At 38.3% G+C, this 21,859-nt stretch overlaps 2 protein-coding genes across 2 annotated transcripts; one reads left to right on the top strand and one right to left on the bottom strand.

Annotated features, from left to right (window-relative positions):
• The first annotated feature begins 287 nt into the window (after positions 1-287).
• LOC117788745 (neprilysin-2) lies at positions 288-2,246 on the top strand. The gene has a single exon (XM_034627591.1). The coding sequence runs from the start codon at positions 288-290 to the stop codon at positions 2,244-2,246; it is 1,959 nt and encodes a 652-aa protein (XP_034483482.1).
• Positions 2,247-4,200: 1,954 nt separating this feature from the next.
• LOC117792545 (sex peptide receptor) lies at positions 4,201-17,589 on the bottom strand. Its single transcript, XM_034632729.1, has 4 exons — positions 17,010-17,589; positions 13,385-13,515; positions 10,949-11,010; positions 4,201-5,179 (listed from the first exon to the last, which is right to left on the bottom strand). The coding sequence occupies exons 1-4, from the start codon at positions 17,587-17,589 to the stop codon at positions 4,450-4,452; spliced, it is 1,503 nt and encodes a 500-aa protein (XP_034488620.1). The 3' UTR covers positions 4,201-4,449.
• Between the last annotated feature and the right edge of the window lie 4,270 nt (positions 17,590-21,859).

The raw sequence follows: 21,859 nt of genomic DNA, 5'->3' as shown, positions 1-21,859 counted from the left end.
AGGAACATCGAAAATCAACCTTTTAGTACCCTGGGCACAGGGTATCCTACTGTCGAGCGTGCTCGACTGTAGCCGGCCACTTGTTTTTTTTTTTAAATTACTTGTTTCATTTGACATATTTGCACCTCCAGCTGCATCAACTAGGCGCTTGATGACGACATCGAAAACGATAGTCTAAGTCTAGATCAGGGTTATCATCGGGGGCATCAACGCGAGATGAGTTCCCCAACATTATCGGCTGATCGGCAAATGGATTTGCGCAGTTCTCACGAGAAATTCGATTCGAAATGTGTAAACTGCAGAATCTGTTCCACTTGTTGACAATTTCGACTCTGTCAATCCTCTCTAGCTGCAGCTCGAGTCGTTTGCCCGGTTATTTGAGGCGCCACATGAGTCCAGCTGTCGGTGCCTGTGACGATTTCTATGGACACGCCTGCGGTGGTTGGGCGGAGGCACACAAGGAACGCGCCTATCGCAGTCAATTGGAGCAACTGGATCATGTCTACCATGGCAGACTTGCCACACTGCTCGAACAGTCTCCTGCTGCGAATCAGCCACGATTCGTGCAACTTCTACGCGACAATTACAACGCATGCCGCAAGATGCAGGGTCACTTCAAGGCGGCGCAGCTCGTACGCTGGCTTGCCACATGGGGCAACATAAGCTTAGGGCAGCAGCTGCAAACGGAGACGGACTACAGAAGATTGAATCTGCTATTTGATCACGGCTTTAATCTGCAGTCAGACTCTGAAAGATTCTTTAAAGCAGAGTCGGAGTCGCAGTTGGCGTCGACGCTGGAGGCGGTGCAGTGGCTGTTGCAGTTGCAGCTTCCCTGGCCAGTGGGAGTTGGCGATGTTGCCGATTTTCGGCCTTTGACACGCGTCCAGTTTAGACGTCTCTATCGGGCGTTGCAGCCACTGGACCTGCCACCGCAGCTGCTCTGGCTAGAGATCAAGCAGCTGGAGCGGCAACTATGTCAGCCGCCACACCAAGAGGCAGAGCCAGAGTCAGGGGCGGAGGCGGAGGCAGAGGCAGATGGAGTAAGCCCGCTGGCGGAGCAATTATTACCTGCTGACTGGCTGTTGCCGCTGCCGCTTGATAATGCCGGCATGCTGCCTGCCACACATTGGTCCCACTACGTGCGTCGCCTGCCCACAGTGCTTGCCACAATACCAGTGCCACAGCTGATGTGCTACGCGCTGCTGCGCCTGTTGCATCAGCTGCAGTTGCGACCGGCTCCGACGTTTGGGCGTCAAGAGTGTGCGGCACAGTCACGCCACCTGTTGACGCATGCCGCAGTCTGGCTGTTGCAGCAGCAGCAGTCCGAGGAGGAGCTTCAGTTGATGCATGCCACAATGCAAGAACTATTTGCGCAGTTGCGTCAACGTTTCAAGTTGATGCTACTTTTCAATCGCAACCAATTTCGAGCTGACACTCAGCGAATTCTGCTCGACAAGTTGCAACGCATGCGGCTGCGAGTGAGCGTGTTGCCACAAGCAGACCATGCCACACAGAGGCAGCAGCTGGAGGCACACTATGCGAACTTGCAACTGAATGACAGCGATTACTATGCGAATCTTCTTGCCACGCTGCAACAGATCGAGCAATGGAAACGAGATCGGGAGCGCGATCAGGATGAGGATGGGGATCGGGATGTGGCAAGTTTACATCTGCTGCAATCAGATGGCTATGGCAGCTATGCGTCGCCTTTTTTTCTGCCCGATCGCAACTTGGTAATGTTGCCATTTTCGCTGCTTGCCACACCCCTTTATCGCCCAAATCAGGCATCGGTGTTGACACAAAGTGCACTTGGATTCCTGATCGCACACGAGATGTCGCACGGCTTTACGCCCACCGATGTCCACTACGATGGGCGTGGCAATGTGGCAAGTAGTCAGCAAAAGATGCACATTCAGCGCAACACACGATTTGCGAATCAAATTCGCTGCCTGCGTCACAGATACAACGATGTAACCGACATCGATGAGAAATTCGCGGATATCAATGGTCTCTCCTTGGCCTATGAGGCATTCAATGCCACGACGCCTTCGACTAACACTTCGATGCAGCAGCTCTTCTTCCTTAACTTTGCCCAGTTCTTCTGCCAGGACAGTCGCCAGCTGGAGGACATTCCCCTGCACGGTGGCAGTCGGGAGCGGGTTAACGATGCCGTCGCCAACCTCGAGTCCTTTGCTCGCGCCTTTTCCTGTGAAGGCCACAAGAAACACAAGTGTCGGCTGTACTGATACCCATTAAAAATAAAACTTCAATTCAAACCAATTTAATTTATAAAAAACTAAATAAAAATCATATCTTGCATATTAGAATATTTTAAATAAAAAATAAAATTTAATAACTTCTTAACAAAAATGAGACAGTGCAGCGGATAAGCGACTTTGTATTGACAAATATTGCGTATACGCCACGTTATCTAGCAAACATCACTTAATTGTCATTAAGTTGGACCTGTGACAATAAGATTATCTTTAACAGGGCAACAACTAGTCGAGCACAATGAAAGACGTTCGATTTAGACAGACAACTTGAAGTTTTGGTTTTATTCGTATTTGCACTTACTTAATTAGCCAATATACATAGGTTTACGAGTGAAACATTTAAACTTGAGATTTCTTTAAAATACTTGTACACAGACAGATATCAACATTGAATCATCGCATTATTATTCGCTTAACTCATCTTATTATTCGCTTACTTGGTAACAAAAAAAAAAAATATATAACTAAAAATACATCATGAATATCATCAATTGAATATACATACATAAATAGTATATCTATTATGTAACCGTAATTATTACATCTGCAAACAGCAAAGATTGAAAATTTTGAAATTCGTTTTTATTGATTATTTATTATTTGCCTGTCATTTAAATCAGTAAACTTTGGGGCTCAAAAGGTTTACAAATTTAAATGAGTTTCATACTTTTTTTGTTGTTGCGTTTGTTTGGCTTACGATTAGTTTTCACTTAAACAAAGTCAGCTTATTGTTAAAGTTTAATTAGTTTTTTGTTTACAGCTACTTTATCCCAAAATGTCGCACAAAAATCGCACAAAAATAAACTTTTGTTGTAGTATCTTTTGTTTTATTTGTTATTCCTCATTTGTTTTGTTTATGTTAAGAAGTAACTTTAAATATTTTATAACTATGTATGCATAGGTTCCTGTAATTATTATTCGATTTATTACATTGATCTCCACATTGTTTTTATAGCTACTGAATACACGAATACAAACATTCATGTATATATATTTTATTTGAATACCAACCTTAAAACCACAAAATACTACAACTATATAATTTTCCGAGTTATAATGAAATCCTTTTATTTATTTATCCATTCCCATATCACTTTCGATTCGCCCAACTCCTTAATCGTTTATCGATTGTATTTTTTATTTAGACAAATTTCGAAATGTTTGTTTTTTATCTATTGAAAACACTTATTACATTATCGTAGTGTTGTTTTAATTTTTTATTAGCAAGAATAGATTTATTTTATATTATAGTTAGTTACACACCCATAGACACACGTACATATTATTAAATTCAATTGTTTTGTTTTCATATTTAACATTTTAATCAGTGAACTGGAACAAACATTGAACATTTGAATTCTTTATTTAATTCTTTACATTCAGAGTGGTTTTATTATTTGAATAGCTTTGAATTTGGTATAGTTGTGATGTTATTCGTTTATTGAATGATAAGTTGCTTGAATAATGCAATGTTTTTGATATCTTTTTCACCTTCATATCGCCAACAGAGCAATTTGCGAAGATTGGCGAATTGGTATATTTAGATATTACTCAAACCTTGCCATCTAATGAACTTGAATCATTTTGACAATCACATGCAATTTCGCCAACTTAATGTGAGGGAAAGCGTTTTTACAAACTTTGCATTCAATCATTTAATAATTATCATGCAGCCTAACTGATATTCAACTAAGTCCAGACTTTTTGACATTGGCAAAATAGCGGAGAATGTGATTTTATAAATCTTGCATACAATCAATAACGCTTAAATGACAGTCTTTCTGATATCGCTTTCGCTGCAAATTCGCCAACAAACATTTTAAATTGGTGAAATAGCAGAGAAAGCGATTTCGTCGCACTCAATTTGAACTCGATCAATAAAACTTGCTTATTTGTTTTATAGTTTGGTTTAATTTATTCCTTATTTTGTTGATGGTTTGAAACCAAGAGTATTCACCCGTTGGGGGAAAACTTAGACGTTGCGCTCCTCATCGATTATTTCCATGTTGCTGGTGCGACGTTGCTGTGGCTGTTGATGATGATGAAGATGATTATGATGATGATGATGATGATGTTGATGCTGCGGCGACGAGCTGTCGGCAAGTGCTGTGCAAACGGCATGGCTGCGGTGATGATCGCTGCTGCCCCGCCGCGGCACCAACATCACCAATTACTAGAGGACCGTCTCGTTGGTGTTGGTGCAGGTGCGCTGTCCATTGACAATGGAGTACTTGGAGGAGCTGTCCTTCTTGCCGGCATTGCGACCCATGAATATCTCCTTGAACGTCTCACGGAACTGACGCGACATGCCGCAGTAGATGCCAAAGTTAATCGGATAGCTTAGCACCAGAAAGAAGTTGGTCAACATGATAAAGATATTGGCAATACCATAGTTGAGGAACTCAATGATCAGCGAGCTGACAATGTGCATGGCCGTGACCACAGCAATCGGTATTTCGGCAATGAGAAAAACGGAGACAACCACAATTAGCATCAATGTGGTGCAATTAGAGTCTCTCAACTTTTTGCACTCCTTCTTTCGATTCTCGCGGAACAACAACTTGCGTCTCTCCTGCGCCTGACGCAGTGCCGCAAACAAAAGGATATTCAACGTCACCAGCACAATGCATGGCAGCAGATTCACAAATAGAACCCGAAACAGATAATAGCTGGTATAATAGAGATTCACGCCAATATATTCGTGCACCCACATCGCTGTCTCCACGCGGCAAGCTTCCGTCTCATGGCCATTCCATTCGATGTCCACCGGCAAATAGGTGCGATCGAAGAACCTCGGCAACTGATGCATAAACGCCAGCAGCGCTATGTAGAAGGTGCAACGCTTCACTCGTGGCATCGTGCACCAGGTGCGTGCCATGGGGGCGTGGCAAACGTAAATGTATCTGAAAAATACAGTGAGAGAGAAAAATTGTTATAAATTAAAAATCAATTAATAATCATCTTGAATATTCATTTTAGAGATACGTGCTGTATGCAACCAGTATTTAAAGGTCATGACAAGGTTTTTAAAAATACACGTATATAACAGATTTTGAAGTGGCAGTGTGGGAATCGAACCCAGTTATTTGTCAAACTGAAGTACTAATTATGTGACCTTGCAATCGATATGTATTCCCTAATTTTATGAATTTAATTTATTTATTTTTTTTTTTTTTGAAATAATGCTCTGACAATTAACACATTTTTATCAGTGTACATTTACAAACGAAAAAAGTAATCATTCTAAAATGCAAGTTTAAAATTTTTGTTTTTAGCACGACTTTTTTTTAAGCTTGTATTCAGGCTATTATTCTTAAATTAAGATAATACGTAGATAAACTGGCAAAGTTATTAAAAAGTCAACACAACAAAAATTTAAAGTAGCCTTAATTTTATTAACTAACTGATAACAAATCTTACATAACCTCGAAAATGAAAATATTGTTGAGAAAAATCGTGATTGCCGTACTTCTGAAACAGCATTGGATTAATTTCAGCCCGGAATCTGGATTTCTTTTTTTCGGTGTAGGACTTTCCTGGTCAAAGCAAATTCTTTTAAATGCATCATTGAGCCACACATTTAATGAACAATTTATATTGCACACCGCAGGAAAGGTAACAAATTGTTAAAGTATAGCTTTATTTGAGTTTCCAGTTTCATTCAAATTCAAATTCAAATTGTATCTGTAGCTGCAACTTTAAATGTAAATATCTGTATCTGTATCTCTAGCTGAGTATCTTTAATGTGAAATGCTTTGCTTTGTCACATGCATCAAGTTAGGACTTTATCTGACGGCCATTAGAGTGTCTGGCAATGGATTTTATTCATGAAATGTTAGCCGAGTTAAGGCATAAAAGACAGGTTGGCATCGCGCACATCTAAACGCATTTGCCTAATATATTTTATAGCCTTTCAGTCAGTCAGGCCAAGGAATAACCCAATTTCGCAGGTGCAAATTTATGATAGCAACGTGTTGACAACTTCGTCATCTGGTCTGCCCCTGGTCCTCAATCCCACTCCCATTCCCACTCCCACTCCCATTCCCATTCCCATTTGCTGATCCATTGCCAGGAGAAACAGCACTTGGAGCTTATGGCCACACGCAATCAAAGCCAATCTGAAGAAAAAGCTAATCAACTTGGCTTTTATAATTTCATAATTTAAGTAATTTGTCAAAAGTGCTCTCGCATCGCTCAGTGCCAACATTGGAGCAGTAAATGGAGTCACAGACGCTAATTCAGAGTCAGACTTAGGCTCTTTCAGGATCCCCATGGTGCTCCGAGTCCTTTGCACTGTCAATCGCGACGACTTTAGCAACGCTTTATAGTTTCAACTTGATGGCAAAAAACTGCCTCCATTTCTTCTTTTCCTTCTCCTCTTTTCAATCGATGTTTTGGCCCTGCGTTGAGAATATGCAGCTTTGCTAGACTTTGGAAACTTGGACTTGAACCTCGTGAAGGGGAAGTGGAAGTGGAAGTGGTTATAAAAGGCGGTGTGGGAGGGGCAGAGGGAGGGGAAAGGGGCGTCTCAAGGCTGTGTGCCTTTGGCTAATTTATGCGCATAATTATTGGCACGCCCATCGACCAACGCCTACGCTGCTTTGGCATTGGCTTTGTTCTCCGTTTTGGTCCCTGTCTTTGCCGGGTCTGGCCACACTGGCACTTCAAAAATGGTTTTCAATCAATCTTTCATTGAACCTTTGTCAAGCGGGGATTTCATTAAAGTTGAAAGCAATCGTAAACAAAAGGACGAAACGATTGCCGAAGCGTTTAGCCTTAAATGGAATTGATATTAATAATTAAATGAATAACATTTAGTACTTCTATATTCCCTTCCGCCAATTTGTCCTTCTCTTATTCACTTCACTCACTTAACTTAGCTGCAAAAAGGGCAACAGCATTCAACATTCATCCATTCATTCAGCCAAGTGGAATAATAAATCAACGAAATATTCGCAATTCATCCGGCCAAATAATTAGCATGGGTAATTAGCATATCCTTGAAAGAAAAAATTATACGGAGATGAACCCAAATCTAGTTAAAATTCCTCTTGGACATTTGACGAATTAATATCCTTTCATTTGCATTCACATTCAATCAATTATTCACTTGAGTTGCTCGCTGTCTGAAATCATCTTCAAGTTTTGATTATAACCATTTTATAAGCATACTATTCAAACTGCATCTTATTATGCTCTCAGTTCACTCATTGCTTATTATTTACACTTATTTATTCACAGAGTGCAGCTGTTGATATTACCTCGAACTCAAATATTGAGATAGTTCCCAGTAAGCTATGTCAACTGCTTGGCAACAAGTTACTTATTCATTTCATACCCATAATATTCATTTACTCATTCAATTCCCACACGCAGACTCGAGTGCAGTCAGCGCCTGGCAACGTTGACGTGCCATTCTTCTACTTGTGGCACATGGAATGCCCATAAAATCACTTGAAACACAATAAGTTGACAGCGGTAACAACAACAGCCACAACAACCACAACAACAACAAAATGAAAGCAATAATAACAATAAACGTCGACTGTTTTATCACGCTATTTGTCCTTCAGGCAATTTTCAACGCACTTTAGAAAAGTATAGCAAAAAGGGATGGACGCATGTTGTTCAATGTGTCCCTTGCCATAACATATTATTTAGCTATTTTCTGCACACAAACACTTACACTCACACTCCCACACAAGTCCACTTGATTCGGTCCAAGTCGCATAATGGCGCAAATATTCATGACTGTTTTCATAGAATTTTTTAACGCTCAGCGACTTGCCTTCCATTTTTATGTTTTTTATTTTGTTTTTGTTTTTTTTTTTGTTGGTTTCAAAATTTATTTGCAAAGCTGTAAAATTTATGATCCCACACATGAGTTAATAGAACAATGCGCCAGTTTTCGAGTGGTCCTCATATTGCTCCGAATCCTCGCTGTCCTTTCACTTCAAGTCCTCTGGCCCTACAGTGCCTGCTTCGTTTATCTGCCACTTGAAATTTTGTTGCTCTTGTATCTTTTTTATACATATTTTATATACATTTGCCACGCACACATCTACGATTTATGTTGCCAATTTTATATTAGTTTATTGTTTTTTTTTTTTTAATATACATATACATATAAAACATTTAGAGCCTCTGACTTGACCCACTCTATCTCTACCCCTCTCTCTCTCTCTCTCTCTCTCTCTCTCTCTCTCTCTCTCTCTCTCTCTCTGTCTTACTTACTCCATCCGTTTTGTCGGTTTATCGGCCCTTCACAGTTCGTGGCTTTATTTATGGCTTTTTGTAGCAAAAGTAATTTCAGTTTGAAAATTGCAGAAATCTCTTTATCAGCCAATGAGTCTGACATTTTGATCCATGTGAACTGATTGCACATGGCAAATTCTTGCTTTCGCATCCTTGACTGATGTCCAGGCAGAGCAAAACAAACAGTGAAACCGCCACTGAACCCTTTCATATAATCTTTTAGAATTTAGGACAAACTTAAAAAGGTAACTTGTCAACCTGCTAGCTTCTCATATAATATCACAGACTAACATATTATCTTAAGCAATTTTATTCCCGAAAAGTTCTTAGTCAATATTTTTTTATTTAGTCGACTCATAGACCAATTTTTCAAAACAGAAATTTTAATTAATTTCTCAGGCGATAATCCTGTGAAAAATAAATAATTGACAGAAACTACATATATTATTATCGACAACTAAATATAAAATATTTAATTCTATTTTTTGTTTAGTTAAATCTTATTGTAGTTCTTTATACATTTTTGATGGATTTATGTAAATAATTAAAATAAATATGCAAATGATAAAAAAAAAATATGTTAAATTCATCGTAGGTGACAATCTCATATAAATAATGCTGATCCATAATATGATTTCATTTACGTAAAAGGCTGCATGTCCTTGGAATTTGCACAAGCTAGTTTTCCTTTCATACATTTAAGATAGCAGCAAAAAGTATGCTACATAAGTTGGCCAAAGAGATTTACGAAACAAATGCGATTGATTGAGCTGCTCACACCCTGACAAACACATGTGTGTAGTTGTGTATGTGTGTCTGTCGCCTTCGAGGTAATCGCCTTGTGTTATTGGGCGCGTGCTACCTCAACACGCACATTACTCATACGCAGTGTTAGCCGGGCGACAAGAACACACACACACACACACAGCATGCAAAATTTGTATTGGCAATGGCAACTGTGAGTGTATTGACAAGACGACGACGTGTATAACTCTGTTTTGATTTATTGTGTCATTGACAAGTCAAGAACTCAGTTGGTCATCCAGTCAGTCTTTCATTTAGTCATGCAGTCATTCAGTCAGTCACTCAGCCAGTTGACTTTTAAGTGTGGCAAGAAACACAGTAAGAATGTAGACAACAATGCTTGTTGAGATAAAAGTTGAAATTGTAATTCCAATTCATCTTTGAGTCAGAAATAAAATACAAAAAAATAAGTATGTAGTCTTACTGGTGCAGTCGTACTATGTATGATGAAAATTAAGAAGGTCTTGTTCGAATGCATCTGAAGTGAATGAAAGCCAGAGTGAAAATTGGGGTTACAATTCAAATACCAATTGGGGTCCTACGCAAAAATGAAGTAGAAGCTTGAATAACTTCTGAGTGCAGAATTTTCTCGTTAAATTGAAAGTGAGATGAATGAAAGTGAGAGCTAAAATTTATATGCCAGTTCGTGTCTAAGTATGATGATGTGCAAATTTGAAGTACTTTTAGGTACAGTTTTTCTTCATTAGATTGAAAACGAGAAGAATTAAAGTTGGAATAAAAAGTGAGATTTCTGTTTGGTAAATTCATATATCTGTGTTTCTTTTTGCACAAATGCTTGGGCTAAGCTTTAGACTCGATTTTTATTATTGACAGACAAAGCACCATCTCTAATTTGAATAACGATTTGGATTCGATATAAAACTTCCAATAAAAATTTAATTACGCCATTTGTTATGTTTGTGATCTTATAGGCTATTTCCACGACCACTCACATTTGCCACATTTGCTCACATTTGAATGTGCCTCACATTTGGCTTTCCACGACCAAATGTGAAACTGTTAAGACACTTAAAGCAAAGCAGCTGTTCGGCTTCTGTGCACAAATTATAAAAAGCAGACAATAACAACATTTTACTATTTATTATGATATTATAATTGGCGCAAATTTAATGCCTACCGATTTTATTGATGAAAGCAGCTGGTTAAGGTGATAATTGCTTTTTTTTTCTTAAGAGTTTATCGATAAACATCGCGTGTTCGATAAAAAATTACTGAAATTCACAGGGTCGAATGACAAAAAAATCGGCTCATTCATTATGAATGAGCCAAAATGACCATTCGGATTTTGTACTGAAATGAAGTCCACATTTCGGCCAAATTATGAAAATGGCGTCGAATGAGCCAAATGTGCTGTCGTGGAAATAGGCTATTTCACCTTTCATTCAATGTACATTTGCTGCCTGTGCAATTTCCAATAAATGTACAGTTTTAATTAAACAAAAAATGTGTAAAAAATTTGAAAAAGCAACCTTGAGCTTTCCAGTGAACAGTTTAAGTGAAGTGTTCAGCTTGTTAGTTAGGAAACAGTCAGAGGGTCAATTCTTTAGTAATCAGGCTCATTATAGTAATGTTGTACTTTATTGCATATTTACCTTTGCACAGCCAGGGCGAGAGTCAACCAGACGGATATAGTGTGGCACATTGCAGGCATTATCTGTAAGCAGACGCAAGAGCACATAAGTCAAATATTAAATGTGTGAATATGGTTGTTGTGGGGAAATAGAGAGAGAGAGAGTGAATGCCGAAGGGAATGTAATTACGTTTGTGAATGTAAATCTCTGTACTGGAACTACACTTACTTACAGTTGAGCTGTAATGCTTTTATAAGTACGTGTAACCATGCAAACCATTATTGGAGTACTCGCAAATGTACTTATTACCAAAATTTGATGCTATTGAGTGTTGAGAATTTCCAGTTGAGTGCAAAAAGTACCATTATAATCGTAATCATTTTCGGATGTGAATACCTTTGTGCCACAAAACTGTAAAATAATCCGATTTATGAGCAGTGTCTCCCCATTCCTGTCTGCCTCTCTGAATCTCTGTCTTCTCTCCCATTCCGCCCAACACAATTGCAATTACGAAAAAAAACATCAGACTTGCTTTATTTCAGCCTTTCTCCCCCCCTCCATCTCTTGCAATTTTTTCGTTGTTCTGTATCTGTTGTTATGAGCTTGTGTTTAGTCGAGTCTAACAAGGAGTTGTGTCCTGTTTCAGCTGATTTTTCCCCCTACTCCAGCTACATTAACATGGCCATTAAACGCGTCGCACCAGAGAGAGAGAGAGAGAAAGCGAGTAAAAGATTTTCTCAGAGCTTTCCACGACTTTTCTAGACTTTCTGGAGCACACATATAAATTTTCCAGGGGAAGTGAAACAAGTTCTTTAAGTTCAGCATTGCAATGGCCGCCTGGTGGTTATTACCAGCCTCTGTCTTTTGTGTATGTGAGCTGAATTTTATGGCCGTCATACACAGATAGCCAGATATACCCCCTGACCTCCCCCCTCCCCACTCCAATACGCACCATCTCCTTCTCTCCTTGGCCTTTGCTTCTCTTTGGAGTCTCAACTAGCCTCCTTCCCTGTTCGCAGCATGAAATTTAGCTGGTACAAATCCCCTGGGAGCCCGGTCACAGCACGTAGCTGCCACCAACAAGAATGGCAACAACAGCAACAGCAACGACAACAACGACAATAACAGCGACAACAACAATGGGCACATTTTATCAGCTCAACACTACTCCAGTTGAAGTGAGTAAACAGTTTTGCTTTATGCCGCCATCTTCTGTCATCTGCCACGCCCCCTTTCGCTTCAGTCTCTTTCTCTAAACGAGTGCCATAAATTGAAAATGTTGATTAATCAAGGCAAACGTGCAACATAGCAGTGTGGAAGGGGCAGGAAGGGGCAGGGGGCACCGGGAACGGGAACGGGGCATGATAATGTAAAAAGCGCAAAAGATTGAATAAATGTGAGTGTAACAAACGAACGCATGAATGAGTGCGTGAATGAATGAATGTGTTGAATGAATGCCAGCAATTGTGTGTGTGCGTTTGCGTGTGAGTGTGAGTGTGTGGAGTGGCATGTGGCATGTGGCAGGTGGCAAGTGGCGCTCCATTCATTATGCTGACTGAAATGACACGCGGAGTGCAAAACGTAACGTGGCAGCAAATGCGATAACGATAACGCCGATAATGACGATAGCGATAGCACTGACGATAACAGTTTCTAAGGGTAAAAATCACAATCCGAATGAGCTGCCGCTTCATACATCAACCCAGAGACAAAGAACGCCAACTTGCAGCCAAGCATTTTATTTAGGTCAATGAGTGTCTCTCTTTAGCCCCTTTTCTATTGCCCTTTACCCATCCTGGCAGTAAAGAAGGACCCAAAAACAAACAGTACTTCACTCCAATGGCAGACAGAAGCAAAATCCCGCTTGAACTTGGCTAAGCAATTAAGATCCTTTCTTTTGCTTCTACTCAAAATTTGTTATGCAGTGTGGATATTTGTTTACTCTGAACCCGAAAAAATTAGAGGTGTAATGATGTTACAGACATTAAGGAAATTCTTAAAGTATTTTGGATTTACAGTCGAATTTTGTTTTATCGGTCAATATGTGTACCACGTTCTCAAGAAAAGTCCGAGAGATTAAATTATAATAGGTTCATATTAGCTCTCTCAAACTAATAATGATTTACAATCCGATAAAGGTATGGTTTTGTACTTTGATAATCTTATATATTGTTATCGACTTACACAATAGCTCCATCTGGTGAGTGTATTTTATTTTCATTAAGTGTGATATTATTCTAAAAGTCGTCATTAAAGTCTAATAATAAGAGTCCTTAAAGATCGTTCTCTTAGTGTTTAACTGGGAAACTTGTGTGTGTATAAGTTTTATGTACTTTTATATAAATGCGCGTAAATAAGTGTACTTAACAACTATGTACAGGGTATCGAATTGTCGAGCAGACTCGCCTGTATGTGTTTTAAGACCTGTGTTTGTTTGAAGTGTTGTTGTTGACTTACATCATTGAAAATGCTGTAGGCCAGACAGAGGGAGACCGGATGCATCGGCTTATAATGATTGCCGAATGTGTACATATACCATAGGCCGGGGGCTGGAAATACAACCGTCAGCATATCGCATATGGCCATGCCTGAAAGGAAATGGTCAAAAAGGAAGAAAAACATCAAGTTAGATAGAAAAACAAATTGACAAATTGTGTTAGTCAGTGGCTTAAAGACTAGATGACCAACTTATTTTTTGGCTTAAAAACTAGTTTTGTTATATTCCTCTCCGTCCCTTGACCATTATTATTGGCCCAGAGCTCAAGGTTTTTCTGGCTAAGCCAACAATTTGTCCCAATGTCATGGGCTCCCAAAAAGAAGGCAGTAAATACTTGTTTATATACAAATACACATACAAACATATATGAACAAATATATTTATGGCTGACTCGGCAAAATGTCACGAGCAGGAGAAAGGAATGAAAAGTCAAAATATTAAGGCGACTCTTCCATTCCTCACTCTTGACTGATTCCATAAGTGGAACTGATTGTATAAAAGCTGCAGAGCTGCTTACTTAAGATTTAAGTGAATTAATACCCCTAATTATTTACCTGTAAAGGACACAGAGAGAACGAGAGATGCAGCTAAAGTATCTAATAAAGTTTATATTACTTGCATTGTAAATAGTGATGCCACAAAAACAGGATTAAACGAGCAGGAAAAAATGAATGAAAAAATTAAAAATAAAGAAATATATAGTATTGAAATAAAAAGGACAATATATACCTATTATTATGCGGAAACTATTAGTGTATCTTTTATATCTTTTTGAATTAAATTAGATTTATATTAGAGCTCATGCTGCATTTACAGTATCTAAAATATAATTGATATTGAATTTGACTTTAGTAAAAATAATCGAGATTAAATTTTCCAAGATTAAAGTAGAACCAAAAATGCTAGAAATTTGAAAATTAAACTTAGAATATAACTAGAAATTTTTTAAAATTTTTTTGTTGCTAAACTATGTTTAAAAAAGAACAAATGTATCCGGAAAAAGGCTGAATTGGCAACACCGATTGAAGTTCAAGTTCATCATACGCCCCGTGTGACACGGCCACTCTGTTTAACTCGACCTTTGGCCCCCATGGGTGTTTCGTGTTCTGCGTCCGTTTAAGTTACAGTCCACTGTTGTTGTTCTCGTTGTCCTTGTTGTTGTTGAGAGACACAAAGTTCATTTCATGTTTGGACTAATATCATTTATTGTCGCTTAACTCGCCTCGTCTCCGTCATCATTTGCTGGGCAACCGAATGCGATTAGCCCCTGCCCTGAACTTGCAACCCCTCGTCTCCCTTTTCAATCGAATGAGCTTAACCCATTGACAGCCAGCATAACTGACAGTGTCATTTGTCAGTTTATGGCCTATCTCTATCTGATGAAAAGCTGTTGTTATGCTGGCGAAATTGTGGTGAAAGCGAAACACGCACCAAATGTCATTATGACATTACTTTAAGGCTTACAACTGTCCAACTTGCAGCTCTATATTTCAGTACTCTGTTCCGAGTGGGTTAAATAATCTGTTTCTACAAATTGCATTGACACGCAGCTACAATTGAATTGCTCCCTCTTGCTCTTTTTGTCCCCATCTTTGAATCAGTTTGTAGCAGCTTCAACTCTGGCGTCAAAGTCACTTACAGCCAACACGAGGCAACTCTGTGCCACATAGTCAGCGACTTTTCATAAATCAGCTGCAAATACCACCGCACAACACGGTACACCCTGTAGGCAGTCCCATCCCCCACTAACCCCTGCCTGGGCCATGGCAACAGTCAGTCAGCCATTAGCATTACACACGCTATTAGAATATCTCAGCATTACTTGAGTTGTGGCACGCGGAATGCCCAGGACTGGGAAGGAACGCAAAGCAACGCGACGCGACGCGAAACGTGGCACGCACATTGCCAGCTATTTTTGAAATCTCGCAAAACTTCTGCCTGATTTAACATTGTGACGCATTAAATGGATCCAAAAGTATATGGAGGGGTGTCTATGGGGAAAGCACAAATCACTCCAAAGATGAAATGAGGGGGAATAAAAAATGAAAGTAATAATCGTAAAAGTAATTTGGTGAAATAGTACTGATAACGGGTACACATTTTAAAGAAACAACAATTTCAACAGTTATTGATACTACTATTATTGATAATTACTATAAGCTGCTAAGCAATTTATAATTCAACAATAGAACTTTATATACTTATGTCGAGCAGAAATATTAAATTAAATGAATATAATATTAATAATAACAGAACTTTGCGAAAGGGGCTGAAAATGGGTACAGAAAATGCATCAACGATCTCAAGAATTGCAGCATTTTCAAAGTACTTTACTGTAGACTTGAATATTCAACTAAATTTATTAAATAATTATTTTTCGCTTGAAATTGCTTTATTTATTTAATTATTAGTTAACAGTTGCTAATTAAAATTTTTAATTAGTATTCCCAGCCCTGATCTCAACACTTATCAATACTACTGCTGTAAATAATTCAAATAAATCAGGACGTATATTACTCACACAGATGTATATTGTGTCAGATTGGTTGAGATATCTCAAAAAACCAAGAAGTTTTTCATGCTAAGACTTCAATTTCGATCTATCGTTCCTATGTCAGCTATATGATATAGAGGTCCGATCAAAAAAAAAAAAATAAAAACAAACTTGATCTGGTATTCAGGAAGCAAGAATGAAGTCTCTAGCTCTTATGGTCTCTGAGGTCGAAGAGTTTAATCAGACGGACGGACAGACAGACCGACAGACGGACATGGCCCAATCGACTCGGCTGTTGATCCTGATCAAAAATATATATACTTTCGGGGGTCTGCCACGCCCCCTACTGCCTGTTACATACATTCTGCCAAACACTTATACCATTTTTTCCCATTTTCAATGGGCTCAGGGTATACAAATATTTTTATTGTTATACATTTTTCTCTGCATTTTGAACTAATTAAATTTTTTTATTATAGAAATCCATTTTTGATGACAATTTAAATTTATTTAAAGATTTAAGTATGACTTATTTTAATCCGAAGTCTCAAATAATTGCGTAATATTAAAAACCATAAAATTTATGTAATTAATTTTTTTTACGAACCGAACCTTTTATTTTAGAATGCGGTTCGGCTTAGGTTTGGGTTCACAACGTAAATAATTTCAAGGTTTCGATTCATGATTCGGTTCAGGCTGCTTAAAAACCCGAACCGAAGCATTTCTACAAGGTTCGGTTCAGAACCGGTTTGCAGTCTGGATATGTATAGATAGCAAAATAAATATTCCGAATAGCTCGAATACGTAATTCCCTCGAAATCTCCTTATCTAATGGGAAACAAAATGATGCTGAATAAAATTAGATTTGGGGTGTATATTTTTCATGAAAATCGATTCAATTGATTCTGAAAAAAAAAATTGAGTTAAAGTAGTTGAGAACGCTTTCGCGAAAATCGTGGCTTCGATTTTTCTATGTATTTTTACAACAATACTGTGCATATAACGAGAATAAAATTATCTAACTAAATAATTTAAAATAAATTTAAAATAATAATTGTGCTATCGTTAAGTAAATGAGAGTAAAGACTCACCCATTAGCACAAAATTGGTAGGCGTGGCCATGCTCTTCTTGCTGAGCACGAGTACAATCAGCGAATTTGATATTATGGTCATGAAGAGCAGGAAGGGCATACAGTAGCCGTATAGGGGCATTGCATACTCCAATGGCGAATCGCAAGTGATATTCCAATAGGAAATATTGCTGTCCGCCGGGCAACCGCTGCCGTTCAACTGCTGCTGATGCGAGGCGTAGTCGAGGCTGTCGTTCATGCTCGTCGCATAGTCCACGAGCAGAAAAGGTGTCCCATTGAAGCTGACGGGAGAGGCTCCAATCAATCCAGGCACACGCTCCACTGTGGCTATCGATGCGGATGCGGACGCGGATGCGGATGCGTAGGCGGATGCTGTGGGCAATGGGTCGGCGGTGGCAACAACACGTGCCCCACTTGCCGCCGCTGCGCTCCATTGATAGAGCACGTTCGATGCGGCGATATCGTAGGAGTAGACTGTATTATTTTCCATAGTCGATGCCATCGCAACGGCTGCAGCGGCTGCGGCGGCTGTCAATGTATTCGTGACTGCCGTTGACATTTCCTGTGCTGTAATTAACATATTTGCACTGGGAGCAACAGACCTGGCCAACACGTGTTGGCCAACATGTCGCAAAAATCTTTAACAAATCTCCGCATGCGTTTTTGCAAGTGATTTCAAGTCAAGAATGTGCTCTCTTGGTTTTCTTACTGCTCAACTTAGTTGCTCCACTGTGGTGCTAGTGGTGCTAGTGGTCCATTCATTAAATTTGGCACAGCTGCTTTCATCTTTTTCTCTGCTGGGTTTTCCTTTATTTTTTTCGTCTGAAGCGAGAGAGAAGCAAATGAAAGAAATCAATTTTAGTTCGAAATACTTTTCACAAAAAAAAACTCAAAGTGCAAAGTTTTCCATGCCCGATGTATATGTATATATATATATATATATATGTATGTGCTCTGCTGCTCCTTCATCGTCTTCCTTTTTAATGGCCTCTCCAACTTTTCCCATTGCGCCCATTACAATGGAGCTTGGGGGTAAATATACCCTAATGTACAGACACATACAGTTGATAAAAATGATAAACAAAAAATCCGGCGGACGGAAGGAAAAAAGCAACCGCATTGAGCTAGTAGGTCGAGTTAATTGTTAATGTCTATAACTGAAATTTCACAAATTATGAGTTATTACTATACTATACTAAGAGGGGTTTTCTATTTTAAGCAATTAATTTATTTGTATCTTTTAAAATGTATCCTATAAAAGACATAGAAATTAAGCTATATGCTTCTCTGGTATGTGTCTCTTTATCGGTTAGTATATCAGTAGTATATCTGTGTTTAATTAATATATCGATAGACTTACAGTTTCTCAAATTAATCAAGTATAATAAGCATGAATTGAAATAGTTGTTTATTATTAGCATCGTGTTTTCGATTGTAAGTCCCAATATATTGATTATTCTAATGCAACTCTGTCAGGAGAACGGCTGAACTTGAACTTGACTTTAATTAATCAGAAAAATTAAATGTATTGTTTTTATTATGGACAACTAAAAGAAACTTTACTTTGATGGATTTTTCAGCAAGTACTTTTTCATCGATTGTCATTGTTGGGTAAAATAAATTCTACCTTATTTTTGAGTATTCATTTCAAGTAAATAATTCTACTTTAATTGCAATACGTTTAGTGTAACAAACTGCAGCTTATGGAAGCCAACAGTAAGAGGGAATTTCATATAAAATTAAAGCACAGTGGTCCCTTGAATGATTTTTATGTAATGCGCCATTTAAATTGTAAATATTATATCCTGACTTCTGTCGACTTGTTTGACATTAGCTTGATTTTCCATTATGATCTCAGAATGAGACCGGGTATCCTGATTGCTCAATGGCGGTATTTTGGTATGTTTATGCTTTTTAATGGCCTTATTTTTCGCAATCGAAATGGCAAACACACAATCACACAGTTACATTTTATAGACAAGTTGTTGGCATGGCCAAAGGGCACATTAACCCACATAAAGGACCCGAAACCCACTGGCGACGGGTCGACGGGATTCAGACGAAATGTCGCGAGCTTGTAAAGAAAATTGAATATGACCTTAGAAGAGCATTGGCATATGTATTTTCTGGGGAAAGTCTTTTCCCCCCGAAACATGTTGAACATGCCTAATGCGATTTAGTTGCCTATTGATAAGTCGATGACAAATATTGCGCATACGCCTCTCTGGCCTGCAAACAATCGCTTAATTGTCAGTATAAAATGGGAAAGAAATAACAAACACATAAGAGTAATAGACCAATTTTTTTTTTAGGTATAAGGTTTTCTCAGGGTAACAAACCGAAACAATTATAGGTTCCAGTTTCGGATGCGGTACTTCCCGAAACAAATATTTCGGTAAATGATTGTATTTCAGTTTTGTCGTTTTGGTTAATAACAACAAATCAATTTTGAAACATTTGTTGTGTTGTTTAATACTGATCATGATATAAAAAGTTATTTAAAAGTTAAGGCTTCAGACTTAAAATTTTTAATTATCAAAATTTGTAACAAATTTAAAAATGAAATCGGTTAGTTTCGGTTAACCGTTCCTGTTCAGGAATTGTAGTATACTTCCTGTTTTTTCTACATTTTTTAAAAGCTACAAAACGGACGCATTTATCCTACTCCTTGCTTGTATTGAAATATACATAACGCCAGAAAGTAAGTGCAATAAGGTGACTTTATGTTTAACTGGTTGGAAAAATATATTAATATCACACAGTTAATGACAATGTTTTCTGTTTTTTAGGATTTAAATAACCGAAGTATTGGTAAAATTGAAAGGTACAAAGATGAAGAAATTTAGAGAAAGCGAATATGTTGCTCACAGATCAAAATTCAATATAGACTCAGGCAAAGGCAATAAATGATCTCAAAACTTATACTAAATACTATAAAAAGTTTCTGTAAATACATAAAACTTGTATAAATATATTGCACGAGAAAATATGTCGCAGCTGTGTTGTGTAAAAATTTCAGCCTCCTAGGTCTTATGGTTTGGGCTGTGCAATGATCAGTCAGTGAGTAAATGAGTCAGGACAAAGAGTTTTATGTATAAAGATGTATTCTGTTCTTTCCTTTAAGACTTTTTACGTTCAAAAAATGTACAAAGAATGTACAACATAGTGAAGAGCGACATATTTTAAATTATAACGATTTGACATGATTTGTTTAAATTTTCGATAGTAAGGTTTTCATTTGTCGAATATTATCAAATGCCCATTAATCGCAGAGGCAACAAAGCGCACCAAAGCCAGGCTACCAGTCAATTTACTGACCAGTTGTCACTCCACATGCCACAAGCATTCCACTCACTGTGGCATGCCGCAAGCCGCAAGCCGTCAACCGCGGCACAGATATTTCAAAACCTAAATCCGGATCCAAATCCAGGAGCAATATCTCGCCAGGCACATTCTTGTGGTCGTCGAAAAGACACATAGACAGACAGACAGATTGACAGACAGCCTTCCTTAATTGGCCTTTAAAATGCCAAGCAATTGGTTAGAGCAAGTTCGTGTATTTGCTGACAGCTTGAAGCAAATGGAATTCAATTGCAATTCCATTTCAAGCAACTGTCCTTTAGTTGTCCTTACTGACAGACAGACTGACAACTTGTCAGCTTGTGTGATAGCTTTGTTTGATCAACTTGCAAATGCAAATTGCAATTGGCAATTGAGCTGCGAACACCTTGATGCATTCGACAGCGAATTGAATGAAAATAAAAATGTATACACTACAACATTATTGAGTCATGACTCAATTTGAATAAGTGCACCACATTCGTTATATATTCACAATGACAAAGAGCTAGACATATGATACTTGAGACCCTCTTTTCTAACTATTTCAGTTGCACAATTTGTGGTTGAGTCATTTAAAAATGCACATGATTTATATGTTAAGTTTACCATTTAGATAGCATTGCTAAGTGAGGAAAGAAGCTCAAGTCTCTATAAAGGTCTATTTCAAATTGCAAAAGATTTTAGAGAGACACTAAACTGTACATTTTAAATTAACCTTAGCAAAACTTAAACTTACCATCAGTTTATTCAGTAAGACTTGGTTAGACTTTCTTTCTCATATATTTAGCTAAATAAATTTAGACGTAATGTTAAATTTATCAACAATATGAGAAAATCATTTAAGACATTCCCATGAAATTTGATTAGCCATCGCGATCCACTTTGATTTGTTGACGTCATTAACAATGCATCAGCATTTCCAATAGCTTCAGCCTTGAATAACAACAACATCACCAACTAGGACAGCAACCTGGGTTGTCGTTGATGTAAAAAAAAACTTTAACTAGCACACACATCTGTTCGTTGAGCATGCTGGTGATTTTCAAGAGTCGCCCAAGAATCGCACCACCTGCTCCACTTTCACACCGTTATGCTGGCACAATAAAAACGCACACACACCTACACACCTACACACCTACACACCTGTACAGCAATACACCAATATAATCATAGTGAAGACATCATCATAAAGCGATTAGTGAAACTAAAACTGCCATTAAAATGCCTCGGGCATTGCCTCGAAAGCCTTCGACTGAAGGACATTTGGCAGTCAGTTGGAACCATGTTCAAATGAATTTCCAATATTTTGCTCAAATAATTCACTACACAAGTGGTTTAACAACATTGGGTATACGAGAATACTCGCAAACGCAGAGCTGACAGTCCACATGACATCAATTGCACTTTGAGATGCATTTTGAGCTGTGACCTATTTGAAATGGTATCTTTTAGTTGTTCTAGTGCATTTTACTCGTCACGCCCACTTGTCACCCAGTTTGATGCGCTTG

The sequence above is a fragment of the Drosophila innubila genome, chromosome X, assembly GCF_004354385.1.
Source record: "Drosophila innubila isolate TH190305 chromosome X, UK_Dinn_1.0, whole genome shotgun sequence".
NCBI classification, from domain to species: Eukaryota; Metazoa; Arthropoda; class Insecta; order Diptera; family Drosophilidae; genus Drosophila; species Drosophila innubila.
The sequence above is the reverse complement of the archived record's forward strand: the minus strand, read 5'-3'. Positions and strand labels throughout refer to the sequence as shown.

Excerpts from the sequence above, each read along its gene's own strand:
- LOC117788745 (XM_034627591.1), top strand. The coding sequence starts at position 288 with ATGTGTAAACTGCAGAATCTGTTCCACTTGTTGACAATTTCGACTCTG.
- LOC117792545 (XM_034632729.1), bottom strand. The coding sequence starts at position 17,589 with ATGTTAATTACAGCACAGGAAATGTCAACGGCAGTCACGAATACATTG. Across the intron at positions 11,011-13,384 it reads CCTACAGCATTTTCAATGAT|ATAATGCCTGCAATGTGCCA; the intron begins GTAAGTCAACAA and ends GTCTGCTTACAG. Across the intron at positions 5,180-10,948 it reads CTCGCCCTGGCTGTGCAAAG|ATACATTTACGTTTGCCACG; the intron begins GTAAATATGCAA and ends TGTATTTTTCAG.